The sequence below is a fragment of the Neolamprologus multifasciatus genome, chromosome 11 (genome assembly GCF_963576455.1).
Source record: "Neolamprologus multifasciatus chromosome 11, fNeoMul1.2, whole genome shotgun sequence".
NCBI lineage: Eukaryota > Metazoa > Chordata > Actinopteri > Cichliformes > Cichlidae > Neolamprologus > Neolamprologus multifasciatus.
In genome coordinates this window covers 4787431-4801891 of record NC_140449.1, presented here as the reverse complement: position 1 = coordinate 4801891, position 14461 = coordinate 4787431, and the positions used below count along the sequence as shown (strand labels likewise).

General features: G+C 41.7%; 1 protein-coding gene across 1 annotated transcript in view; it reads right to left on the bottom strand.

Moving 5' to 3' along the window:
• The window catches only part of tgfb2 (transforming growth factor, beta 2), a 37332-nt gene extending 29617 nt beyond the window's left edge, over window positions 1–7715 (bottom strand). The window contains exon 1 of the mRNA XM_085178413.1: window positions 6445–7715. Coding sequence (XP_085034539.1) covers window positions 6445–6790 — 346 coding nt within the window. The 5' untranslated portion in view covers window positions 6791–7715. The remainder of the gene's footprint in view (window positions 1–6444) is intronic.
• Between the last annotated feature and the right edge of the window lie 6746 nt (window positions 7716–14461).

Genomic DNA, 14461 nt, shown 5'->3' with positions numbered 1-14461 from the left:
TTATATATATATATATATATACCTAATTTATATTAAGTGGTCCAGCCCCTCCTATATTTTTATGTATATGGCCCTCAGTGAAAAAAGTTTGGACATGGATGATGTCGGCATAAATGTGCAGTCATAGTCGTTGTGTTCCCACTAGTGCTGTCACCGTTAATCTCGTACCGCGGATCGCCCTGTGCGTGGGGCTGGACGGCGTCAACGCGTTAACCAGCTAACTGCGCTAACGCACTAGTTCCCACCAATTGAGCATTGCGTGGCACACCCGACATACTGTTTTACTTTTGTCCATGACGCGCTTACCATCAGGGTCAGACTTCACATGAAAACCAAGATAGTTCCAAACACCAGATCTGAATGAGGGTGGGGGAGGTTCAGTTTCGGGTAGCGTTGAGGCAGTTGCCATGTTGCAACGAGCTTAGCTTCTGTCTTGCTAGCTTGCGCTGCGCTCAGTGGATCTGCACTCGACAGTGCACCCTAGGCGGAGTAGTCGAACGCAAATCCACTGAGCGCTCAACATCAATGACTGTATAAAAGATGGATGACGCGACAGCTCCCCAAAAATGAAGCCAAGACGTCTCTATCGCCCCCCTGATGTCTGGCTGCAGTATAGGTCTCCTCCATGGAGACGGGGTTTATGGGACTGGGGTCAGACTAAAATTAATTAATTCTCCTCAGAATTTTTTTTTCCAAAGATTCTTTCTTTTGTTTTCAATAGTTCTCATCACGCTGATTTATGTCCAAGGGGTCTCCTCTCCCATAATTCCTACCGCGGTGATGTTAAATTGGGGTGAAACGCCATCATAGCAGCTTTGACTGGCAGCTGCAGTCACGGAGAAACTTGCGTATCTCTGTTCGGGAATAGCGGATAGAGCGTAGGCTCTGAGAGGAGGGCCATCGTTTACATTACAAAAACACGACTGACTGTTTTAACCTGACAGCCTGATGTGTTCTTCAGTAAACTGGACTACCCGACAGAAGGACCCAAGGCCCCGCTGCTCTTTTTCGGTAAGTTAAACGTGTTTGTAAGCTAATCCGTAACTACCGTCCTTAGCTCGGTCCTAAGACCTAACTAGCTAAAATGAGCACTGAGGCTTGTTTAGCTAATCTGTGCAGGTGAATGAATTTACCTTGACTAAAGAAATCAAGAGAAACGCCCCGGGCTACTCAGTCACTAATTACTGTTACTGTACTTTTATTACAAAAGCAGCCTGTTGCTGTAAAAGCAACAGGCAGCTCCTGTAATCAACAGTGATTACAGGAGCTGCCCTCAGATTCAGACCTCAGCACCACCCAGTGACAGCAGACGGATCATCCAACATGTTCACATGTTAACTGCAAAATTAACTGATGAAAACAGTACAAAGGTTAAAGTACCACATGTGCTGTAGTGAAAACTGCAGCTGCAGTTGCAGAGTTATTCATACCAGAGTAACCAGAGAGGATCATATATTTTTAAATATATAACTTTCTACAGGACTGAATATGATATCTTTATGTAAAAGTCCGGAGCCTCTGGGGAGTATCCGAGTATTTATAACATTACACAAACCAAAGGTCTCCATCACAGTGTTGATGAAATGCTGGGTTTATCCATCTCCTGGGGCAGGCTTACGGAGGAGTGCTGAAGATTTCCCTGTGAGGGAGCTGCTGGTGAGTGAGTCCTGCTTGATCAATGCGATGAGCTTCAGTGTTCCTGGTGTTTCTTAAATGAAGCCTCTCTCAGTGGGTCAACAGAACTTCTGGCACAGGACAGCTGTCATGAAAAAAAGGGAAGAAGTTTCCCCAAACCTCTGGACCCAGGAAACCCAGCTTGGTCCTGATGGTCTCCCTCACTAGTTTCTCTCCAGGGTGAATGTAGCTGTTGATATAGACTCTATTATTAAATGAAATGAACAAATTAGACTACACTACTGAAACGTTCTGCTGATGTTTTTAAAGTTTCCATGTTACCAGGATGTAGACGGCTCTGAAGATTTAAACCATTTTAGATCCATTACACTCACAGTCTTATGTTAATATCTCAAAGGACAGCATTACATTTTTGATATTAACAGTAACTCTGGGCCACGGGAGAGTGTGCAGCTGAGCTCATCGCTGTCTAAAAATGGATTAATAAAAGAACATAAGAAGTGCTGAATCCTTCAATAATACAGACTATTAGAGTAACAGGTGTGTAGCATCCTAACTAGCTAGCAACAAGCCTCCAACACAGTGTGTATGCTAGCGGCTAATCTAGCAAACGAATTAATAGCAGGGTGATTTTAGAACTATAAGATGATAAGCTGTGTGTCTTTTTTTTTATAACAGTGACATGGTTGTATTAACCTTAATTAAACGAGTCGTCAGTCGCGGTAAACCAGCAAAAAAACTCGAGCCGCCGGGCTACGTAAAAAGTGTAGGGGGGGCGTGTTTGCGGTCACGTCCAGCGGGTGTGTGGGCGGGAGCATTACACAGTCGCTCCACCTCAAGTCACTACTGCGCAGACTCTGGCTCCAAATTTGCAAGATGGCAGCCTCCACAAGCGGGATATTTTGGCTTCATTTTTGCACAATGGGAGGAGGCGGTGTCGCGTCGTCCATCTTTTATACAGTCTTTGCTAGGGATGCACCGATATCGGGTATCGGCCTCAATACCACATTTTCTAAAGTACTCGTACTCGTTAAAAGTCCCCCGATACCGGTGACCGATACCACGGTCTGAGACCTGTCTATGTTTGAGCTGCATGTAAGGGGTTAATCACAGGCGCCGAGTGCCCGCCCCCAGGCCCCGAGTGCCCGCCTCCAGGCCCCGGCTGCAGCTCAGCGCTGAGAGAAGGGCAGGCGAGACAAGTCAGCTGTGTGGAACTATTTCAAAGTGAACGAAGACGAGAAAACAAAGGCAGACTGCAAATTGTGCTAAGCGAAATTGTCCAGAGGAGGCTCAAAAGGTAGCGCATTTAACACAAGTAATTTAATCAAGCACCAAAAGCCCAACACGACAACGAGTACAAAGAGTTCACCCACGCTTATTTACCCATGCTTATTAGCACAGAGGAGCATAGCTGATGCTATAGCAGTGGGACGGAAAATAGTTGGGCATTTTAAACATTCCGCCTTAGCCTACTCCCACCTCGAGGACATTCAGGGACAGCTCAACCAGCCAATAAAGAGACTGCAGCAGGACGTATAGACGCGCTGGAACAGCACGTATTACATGCTCCAGTCCCTCATTGAGCAAAAACTAGGGCTGGGCGTGTATGTGTCCGAGCATGAACTCCCTGACTATCTCACCACTCACCAATGGGCTCTTATGGAGACGACTGTTGCCATCCTCGTCCCCTTTGAGGAACTAACTAAAAAAGTGAGCAGCTACGACGCACTAGCCTCTGATGTCATCCCAGCTGTGACTGTGCTTGTGAGACTTCTAAACAGAGAAACAGACAAGTAAATACCTCTCAGCCCCATGTAGCAGTGTGGAAAGTGAAAGGCTTTTTAGCTCAGTGTCACACATTATAGATGAAAACAGAAACAGTCTGACTGCTGATAATGCAGAAAAGCTACTTTCCTTAAAAAAAACCCTGCCACTCACTTTTTCTCTCCATTGAGTCATCTTAGACTTGATGTTAATACTTACCTCAGTTGCACTGACTGCCACAGTTCTATGTTGGTGGATGTTGTTAGTTTATTCAAATATTGTGCACTAAATAGCAAAGATGTTTATTAATGCCCCTTGTGTTGTCCAAAGCGGCAGAGTTTACAATAAACTGAAAACAATACTTGAGTTGCACTGTCACTGTTTAATTTTTTTTTCATAATTATTTATTCTGTAATATGTTGCATACAACATGCTTTTCATTTTAAATAAATGTTCTTAATTCCAAACCAGTCCCTTGTTTTGTTTTTTTGTTAAATTATAGGACTAAAGCTGTTACCTGTAAATTTAAATCATGTTTTTATTACTCGGTATCGGCGAGTACTGAAATGCAAGTACTCGTACTCGTTTCCAAAAAAGTGGTATTGGTGCATCCCTAGTCATTGCTCAACACAAACAGCATTGTCAGAAGAAAAGTTGATAAAATAAATAAAAAAAATTGTATTGTTCGATACATATGCGTACCGAACCGAAAGCACTGTATCGAACGGTTCAATATCGATACGAGTATTGTTGCACCCCTAGTAAATGGTGGAGTGATCTAGAGCAGAGTCATGGACATTACTTTTAATTTCTATTTTTATTTGGTTCTAGGCAATCAACATTATCCAGAACCAACAGTTTCTCTATTACTATCAATAACTCGCCGGTCTCCGTTTCTTCTTCTGTGAAGTTTGGGTGTCATGCTCAACAGCACTCTATCTTTTAATTCACACATTAATAATGTCACTCGGTTTGCATATTTTGAATTGCGCAACATTAATTGTCTCCGTCCTTTTCTTACTCCACATGCCACTGCCATTCTTGTTCACAGCCGTGTTACTTCTTGGATTGATTACTGCAATTCACTTCTTGTTGGTCTTACTCAAAAATCCATGCACAAGCTCCAACGTGTCCAGAACTCTGCTGCCCGTATTATCACCAGGACCCCTTCTAATTATCACATCACCGCTGTCCCACAGCTCATTGGCTCCCAGTCAAATATTGCATCAATTTTAAAATACTTTTGTATACATTTAAGGCTATTCATCATCTCTCTCCTCCATATCTCTCTGATTTGGTTCAGATCACCATTCCATCTCGGGGTCTTAGATCTTCTTCTTCTCTCTCGCTCTCTCTTTCCCTTCTCCCCGTCTCTGCTCCTCGACTCTGGAATTCCCTACCTCCTGACATAAGAAATATCACTTCCTTCTCTCTTTTTAAGTCTAGACTCAAAACTCACTTGTTCAAAATAGCTTATCCCACATAACCTCACCACTCTGCTATTTTAAATTTGTTTTATATTTTATGCTCTTATGATTGTGTAAATTGCTTGCTTTTATTATTCTGCTGTATACAGTGTCTTTGAGTGTTCTGAAAGGCGCTTTCAAATAAAATGTATTATTATTATTATTATTATTATTATTATTACATAAGGCCATAAGCATGGTAAAGTGAAAACTGCATCCAGGGCAGAAACAACTGCATTATGCCGCTAACACAACCTCGGCTTATGCAAAAAAATGAACAGACAGCATGCTAATGCTAAGCTAGCCAAGAACTCAGAGAACCCAAAGATTTGTGACATTTGGCATGTTTGGAGTGTATGGTTAGTGTGCTGTGTAGTTGCTCTTTCTGTTTGTCAAACAATGAGGCCACTACTGAATGCCACTGACTGACTGACTGAATGCCACTAGACTTGTGAGGAAAGCAATGTTGTGGAAACAACACACCTCTTCACTAGTAGGGATAGTGCCAAAGCTTTCTTCTTTATGGATGAGTAATGCATGTATTGAATTGACAGAACAGGTGCGTCTAGTACACATAAAATGGGTGTAAAGAAATTATGTACAGGTAGACCGCAGCAGCAAGCACAACAAGATTTTTGGGCCATTCGTGTCCAGCAAGTGGGGACAGTAGCAGATGCTGTTTCTTACATAAAAGGGTTTTAACAATCCCACCACTGAAGGTGACAGTGCTATCCACAGCACTAGTGTGTTACTCCATTTGTACAATTAAACTTGAATGCATAAATGTTAATTTTTTTTCAACTAGTCATTAGCACTGACAATTTATATTTATGGGAAAATCTCCTGGGAAGTTGTTACCTTGATAATCCTGTCAATAATAAGTTTAACATACAAAGTATGTTTTTGTTACCCTACTTGACTAAATCATTCGTGTGTGTGACTGAATATAAACTGTAGTGGTCAGCGTAATGCGGGTAACATTCCACCTGGATGGTAAATGCCAAATTAATAAGTTAACAGAATAATCAATTATCACTAATCTATCATGAAATCCTGAGAGAATCTGGCCATATATTTAATTAATGATTTGTCTCAAATTGCAGTTTTAGCCCTAAGATAAAGGAAGGAGGAAGGAAAATAAACTTGCATGTGCAATGTGTACATCAGGAAGCAAAACATATCAAGTTCAATTAGCGACATGATGAAGCGAACAAGAAGTCCAGTAATTTGCTTGTTTTTGTGCCATAGGTTCAAGCTCACAAATGTATTGTGGCCAGCTGACTTGGTATCACATTACTCAGGCAAACAATAAAGCTCACACTTGACGCTGTCATTCGAGTGAGAGTAACGGTAATGGTAAAGTTACAAGGCAACACACAGCCTCGTGAAGAGTAGAAGCGACCGATATATAAAAAGTGTAGCTTATTTTTAATATTAGCACTGCCTGCTTTTCCTTACACTCTCCCAGCACAGCGTGATGGAGAGGATTTTCCAAAAGAATCACAAACACGCGTAACAGCGGTATTCGAAGTTGTGCCTTTTGGCCTGAAATGGCATCAGTGCGGGCACACAGACTTACTCTCTGACGGGTAGAAGGGCTGCATGTCGATCTTATGCACCTCTTTGGCATAGTACTCCTCCTCGCTCCGCTGCCGTTCGCAAGTCGCCGCCCGTTCGTTCGCTTTTTCTTGCAATAAGTCCCGGGTGCTGTTATAGATAGAGACGATGTCCCGGGACACCTCCTCGGGTTCGGGGAAGTCCTCTGGGGGGGCTGCGAGTTTTAGCTTACTCAGGATCTGCCCTCGGATGGCTTCGATGCGTTTTTTCTTGAATTGATCCATGTCCAGCGTACTGCACGTAGACAGACTGAAAGCCACGGTGGCTATATCCAAAGTAAGGAAAAGGCACACGAGATACACGTTCATTTTCTCCACCAGCGTATTCAAATATCACAATAAATAATCAGGAAACAAAATCAAGAGCGCTTTGCTTTTGAATATCGCCAAACAGATATATTCCTTTATCAACGATCAAAGTGGAGCATTTACGAGTACGAGTAAGCTGGTACCGAAAAATTATTTGAATCTCGAACAGTTCGTTTTAACCAATTTTAGCAGTGTACCGGAAAATCCATTCAACTGCCTCAGTCCAAAAAGAAATCCGTTACTGTGGGACAGCGAGGGTCTGCTCCCGGCTTGTTTGATCGTTGAAGGGGGTGAGGAGTAAATCTGGTACTGAATGTGTCCAGATAAGGACCTTCGCCAACCAAACGGGTCTGCAATAGCCCACACGGATTTTTTTTTTTTTAAAAAAAGAGACGAAGGGGAGCCTAAAACTGAGGAGCTATCTTCCACGAGCCTGAGCATCCGAACGCTCTTCTCATCGCTCTCCTGGAATCCAAATAGTCACTCTGTCACACTTCAGCGCTTTGATGGTCCAGACAGATAAATGGGTTTACACTAGCATCAAAACTCGAACGTGCTCTTAGCAGCGCCACAAACTTAAACTTAAGCGAAGGCGAATCAAAAATAGCTCCAGTCTTGTTCTCACGACGCTAAAGTATTCCTGCAAAAGCAGAGCACTTTAAAAAAGAGAGAAAGAAAACAATAAGCCAACAGCAAAAAAACTCGGAGGTTGTTCTTGGTACGACTGCAGAGCGTCTCCCTTCAGCTCAAGGATCGTTTCTTATTTACAAATGCTAAATTGTTAGTAGTGGCTGCTTACTGGAGCATTTTAAGGGACTGGTCGTACGGCGTGCTACCCCTTCTACCAGCTTTGAACCACAGTTATCGTCCTCACTTTTCGGAGCAGGATATGCTTTCAATTCCAGGTCAACAGACGATTTGTGGTAAACAGGGGTGTTCGTTTTGCACAGTGGGACAGCGCGGCAACAGTACTCTAATACGCTGGCTCATCACGGGTCATGAATGCGGGGTCTTATACCCGGGGTTCTGTCCTTTCTAATATGGCCTGGGCATGTGTACATGGGTCCACGATCTGTTACAATAGACAAATTGATTTTTAAATTATTATTTTTAACCAGAATTTGACTCTTAAACTTTAGATATTGAAACCATACATTTTCAAAAACACATATTATCTTAATAAAATTGCATAATGAGATTAGTGGTTTTTATTTCCAAAATCAAAAGCAGAAATGGGGTTGCCAAATGATAGGAAAAAAAATAGAGCTGCATAACTTAAGAAAAACATCATGGAAAATTGATTGGTTCTTATATAGTAATTTTCTATTCTAACTGAACCCTTTGTACAGCATGGCTCATTCACCTATCTGTGCAAGATTTTTTTTCTTCTATGCTTATTGTTATTATTATTTTTATTTAACTTTCTATTTAAATGTTATAAGGTATAATACTCCCACACTCCAATGGATGCATTGGTAAGCAATGTGGGGTTAGTATATTTAACATGCAAACTAGAGCAGCCAGGGATTGAAACAAAACGACCTGTGTAAGGACAAGAAAGACACTGTGGACAAAACAGGAGCCATAAGCCCAGGCCTAAGTCTCCGTGATATGTTGGAGATTAAAACAGACCTCACCCCCATGCAACTTTGTACCATGCTGAGGAGACACTACAATTACTATTATTACTACTACTATTTTATGTAGCGAGGTTATGTCCAGGTGACGGCACCTTACTCAGTAAAGATGCAGATACCCGTGATATGGATGGAAAAAGCAGTGGACTGTTATCGTGCACAATAACACCTGCTGCGACATATGACATGAAGGGGAGATACATGTCATGTGTTTCACTGTGGCTAGCAGTGATGCTGAACTCTGACTCCTAAAGAGATGTAGCCTCCTACAAGCAACGTATAGTTGCCACATAAGGACTGATATTGGTAGAATGTCGGGACGCCATTAACTTTTTGAGGGGAGAGTGTAAGGACAAGAAAGACACTGTGGACAAAACAGGACCCCCCCCCCCATTATCTTTAGTTACAATATTATAGTTAGTTAAATGTTCTGATTGTTCAAATATGTATTTTCTTTGATTGTTGTAAATAATGTGTGCCCCAGTCTCCAAAAATGGCATAGTGCAGGAAGGGTATTCCTCCGTTACACCACAAGATCGGCTATGTACCACAGGCCTTCAAGGTGGCTGCAGTTAAACCTTTACTCAAAAAGCCATCTCTAGACCCAGCAGTCTTAGCTAATTATAGGCCAATCTCCAACCTTCCTTTCATATCAAAAATCCTTGAAAGAGTAGTTGTCAAACAGCTAACAGATCATCTGCAGAGGAATGGTTTATTTGAAGAGTTTCAGTCAGGTTTCAGAGTTCATCACAGCACAGAAACAGCTTTAGTGAAGGTTACAAATGATCTTCTTATGGCCTCTGACAGTGGACTCATCTCTGTGCTTGTCCTTCTTGACCTTAGTGCAGCATTCGATACTGTTGACCATAATATCCTATTAGAGCGATTAGAACATGCTGTAGGTATTACAGGTATTGCACTGCAGTGGTTTGTATCATATCTATCTAATAGACTCCAATTTGTGCATGTAAATGGAGAGTCCTCTTCACACACTGAGGTTAATTATGGAGTTCCACAGGGTTCAGTGCTAGGACCAATTCTGTTTACATTATACATGCTTCCCCTAGGCAGCATCATTAGAAGACATAGCATACATTTTCACTGCTATGCAGATGACACCCAGCTCTATCTGTCCATGAAGCCAGATAACACACACCAATTAGTTAAACTGCAGGAATGTCTTAAAGACATAAAGACTTGGATGGCCACTAACTTTCTGCTTCTTAACTCAGATAAAACTGAGGTCATTGTACTCGGCGCTGAAAAGCTTAGAAATATGGTATCTAACCAGATTCTTACTCTGGATGGCATTACCTTGGCCTCCAGTAACACTGTGAGGAACCTTGGAGTCATTTTTGACCAGGATTTGTCCTTCAACGCACATATTAAACAAATATGTAAGACTGCGTTCTTCCATTTGCGCAACATCTCTAAAATTAGAAATATCCTGTCTCAGAGTGACGCTGAAAAACTAGTTCATGCATTTATTACTTCCAGGCTGGACTACTGCAATTCATTATTATCAGGATGTCCAAAAAACTCACTGAAAAGCCTTCAGTTAATCCAAAATGCTGCAGCAAGAGTACTGACAGGGACTAGAAAGAGAGAGCAGATTTCTCCTGTTTTGGCTTCCCTTCATTGGCTTCCTGTTAAATCCAGAATTGAATTCAAAATCCTGCTCCTCACATACAAGGTCTTAAATAATCAGGCCCCATCTTATCTTAATGACCTTGTAGTACCATATCACCCTATTAGAGCACTTCGCTCTCGCTCTGCAGGCCTACTTGTTGTTCCTAGAGTATTTAAAAGTAGAATGGGAGGGAGAGCCTTCAGTTTTCAGGCCCCTCTTCTGTGGAACCAGCTTCCAGTTTGGATTCGGGAGACAGACACTATCTCTACTTTTAAGATTAGGCTTAAAACTTTCCTTTTTGCTAAAGCATATAGTTAGGGCTGGACCAGGTGACCCTGAATCCTCCCTTAGTTATGCTGCAATAGATGTAGGCTGCCGGGGGATTCCCATGATGCATTGAGTTTTTCCTTTCCAGTCACCTTTCTCACTCACTATGTGTTAACAGACCTCTCTGTATTGAATCGTATCTGTTATTAATCTCTGTCTCTCTTCCACAGCATGTCTTTATCCTGTCTTCCTTCTCTCACCCCAACCGGTCGCAGCAGATGGCCGCCCCTCCCTGAGCCTGGTTCTGCCGGAGGTTTCTTCCTGTTAAAAGGGAGTTTTTCCTTCCCACTGTCGCCAAAGTGCTTGCTCATAGGGGGTCATATGATTGTTGGGCTTTTCTCTGTATCTATGAAGCGCCTTGAGGCGACATTTGTTGTGATTTGGCGCTATATAAATAAAATTGAATTGAATTGAATTGAATTGAACAAGAGGGAGTATCCCCTAAAATGAGCAGCTCTAGCAGGAGTAAAGAAGCCCAGCCACTAACCATAAGGCAGTGCGCCTATGAGGGTTGTGTGAGACTGCAAAAGTGTGTAACGTTGTGCTATGTCTATTTGCAGGCAAGCAGATACAGTAAAGGCAAACTCACAAAGCCACACTGGCTTCAATTCATTTTAATCCAAGTGTGCAACCCCTGCTCTACCTCAGGAGAGAAGCCACCCCAGTGTTTGCACACAACTAGTGAAAAGGGACTGATTGTTTTGTTGATCTTTTAATAAAGAAAAAATATGTGTATTTCTTTTAGTGACTACATCTCCAAAGTGTGCTTTCCCAGAGAAAAGCTCACCAATCTTTACCAACATGTTATTTATTGTTTTAAGACTTTGTATTTTCATTTTTTGTGGCTGCTCATGGGGTGTGTTGCAATAGCCAATTTTGCTTACAAAACTTCCCAAGTGACTCAGAAGAATCTACATACAGTGGCTTGCAAAAGTATTCGGCCCCCTTGAACTTTTCCACATTTTGTCACATTACAGCCACAAACATGAATCAATTTTATTGGAATTCCACGTGAAAGACCAATACAAAGTGGTGTACACGTGAGAAATGGAACGAAAATCATACATGATTTCAGGGCCGTACAGAGATGTTTAAACGGACGGGTGCTCAAAGTTAAAAAGGGGCACATTGAACCAGGCTGAATAACAACAACACACATTCATCAAGAATCTAATATGGGATAGCATCATACTATATCACTGTTGTGAGGTGGCGACAAGGCAAAGCAAACGTAGCCTATGTTTTACCTGATGGGTACAATGTTGCTGTTGAGGGGTTTCTGCTGCTCCTGCTGCTGATAGTGCTGGAGGGCAGGGCTGTGTTGATCTGAGACTGTAGACATTAAAAAGTCCATAGGAGAGATGGTAGCTGATTAAACAAGTATCATGAGATAATAACAAAATGCAAAGATTGGTGACAGCACTTGGAACCATAAGGCAACAAAAACTGTGAGAAATAAATTAGGCTCTGCCTGTGAATCACTCCTTGCTTCTCTTTTTTCTTCCATCCCATCATTTCATATATCACTCTCCACTTGCTGTCTATCTGAGAACAAGGCACAACTTGCTATTGCAATAAACTATAATCTAATTATCCACACCTAACAACTCTTGCACTTAATCTATAATAAAATGATGACAGAAAAATGTTATAGCACTGCCTTTAGTAGCCTCACACAGCTCCTACTGTTTCCTCCTCATGTCCTTACCAGGCATGTCTGGACAATGTTATATCATGAGTAATAATTTTAAAAAATTCATATACATAAAACAAACACATGGACGCACACGAAGTGACATTTTAGACCTTCTTCAGAATACTGTATATACTATGGGCATCACGGTGCTGATCCAGAATCCTTACATTATTATTTATTACTAGAGCTACAACAATAAAGCAATGAGGAGGGGGAAGTAATAAATATGAAATAATGTCATTATGATGATTCCATTTGTTTCACTATCCACTCTGTGCAGGGGCAAAGCTTATTACATTTTTAAACTGTAGAGATACAATAATTTTACTGCTGTAAAATCCAAATTTTGTCTTATTTATTTTTAAATCTAATATAATCTGCTTTTTAATGTATGTTCTTTAAAATACAGCGTGTGTTTTTTAAAATATTATAATAATGCATAATTATGTGGACATGCATATGAGATTGTTTTTTTAGTGAAATATAAGCCCTCCAGAAAGGCAGGAAAAGCCCGGTAACTTACTTTAAAACTAAATATGTTCCCTAAAACGGTGGACAGAGCTACAGACCCATGACGGCCTTACCCAGTGAGCTAGCAGCTATGACCAGCACTACATGTGCAGTTAATAAAAGGACAGGTAATGTTTGTCACGCTGTTGCACACACAGCACGCTCATTTGTTTCAGTTCGTCAGTTGCCACAAGACAGCTTACCAACGTGTACGTAATAAGCCAATACTCCTGGGTGCTATAGACTACAGTTTACACTGTACACCTACTTACTGGTTTTGTCGCATCAGTCTGTATGGAAGAAATATAGTAAGTCTGTGTCTCTGAGTTAACTTGTGTTTCTCCTACAGCTCCGGACTGCAAAAAATGTGCGTGCTCTTTGTGAGCTCGTTCCCGGCTCGTAACCAGCACGTTCTGTCGTCAAGAGCGATCACTGGTTAAATGTGATCATGTGACTAATGCAAGCCAGATCCTTTTATTTAGCAAAACTGTGATTAATAGTATATATTATTGTTGAGGGGCACAGACAGGACTCCGTACGCCCACACACATAAAAAAATAAATAAATAATTTTTTTAAAAAGTTGCCTCAACAAAAGGGCACTTTTGGCACCCATCGGCTTGAGCACCCCCCCCCTGCACGTGCCTGTATGATTCCAAACATTTTTTACAAATAAATAAGTGAAAAGTGGGGTGTGCGTAATTATTCAGCCCCCTGAGTCAATACTTTGTAGAACCACCTTTTGCTGCAATTACAGCTGCCAGTCTTTTAGGGTATGTCTCTACCAGCTTTGCACATCTAGCGACTGAAATTCTTGCCCATTCTTCTTTGCAAAACAGCTCCAGCTCAGTCAGATTAGATGGACAGCGTTTGTGAACAGCAGTTTTCAGATCTTGCCACAGATTCTCGATTGGATTTAGACACCAGACAGGTCAGGGATAAAGTTATTGAGAAATTTAAAGCAGGCTTAGGCTACAAAAAGATTTGCCAAGCCTTGAACATCCCAAAGAGCACTGTTCAAGCGATCATTCAGAAATGGAAGGAGTATGGCACAACTGTAAACAATAATGTCTGTGAAGGTTCTCAGTCATCCAGGTCATCGTAGTCAAAGGAGCTTGCAAAGAAAAGCGTCTGGACTTCTTTAAAGTCCAGACACTTTTCTTCTTTAAAGTCCAGGAGCTTGCAAAGAAAAGTCCAGACGCTTTTCTTTGCAAGCTCCTTTGACTGTAAACAATAATAATATTAATAATAATACATTTTATTTGAAAGCACCTTTCAGAACACTCAAGGAGGCTGTACATGGTAGAATAATAAAAGCAACATAAAAGCAAGCAGTTAAACCTACCAAGACAAGGCCGTCCACCTAAACTCACAGGCCGAGCTGGGGGTGCTTCTCTTCAGCAGGGACAGGGAAGCTGGTCAGCGTTGATGGGAAGATGGATGGAGCCAAATACAGGGCAATCTTGGAAGAAAACCTCTTGGAGTCTGCAAAAGACTTGAGACTGGGGCGGAGATTCACCTTCCAGCAGGACAACAACCCTAAACATAAAGCCAGGGCAACAATAGAATGGTTTAAAACAAAACATATCCATGTGTTAGAATGGCCCAGTCAAAGTCCAGATCTAAATCCAATCGAGAATCTGTGGCAAGATCTGAAAACTGCTGTTCACAAATGCTGTCCATCTAATCTGACTGAGCTGGAGCTGTTTTGCAAAGAAGAATGGGCAAGAATTTCAGTCGCTAGATGTGCAAAGCTGGTAGAGACATACCCTAAAAGACTGGCAGCTGTAATTGCAACAAAAGGTGGTTCTACAAAGTATTGTCTCAGGGGGCTGAATAATTACGCACACCCCACTTTTCACTTATTTATTT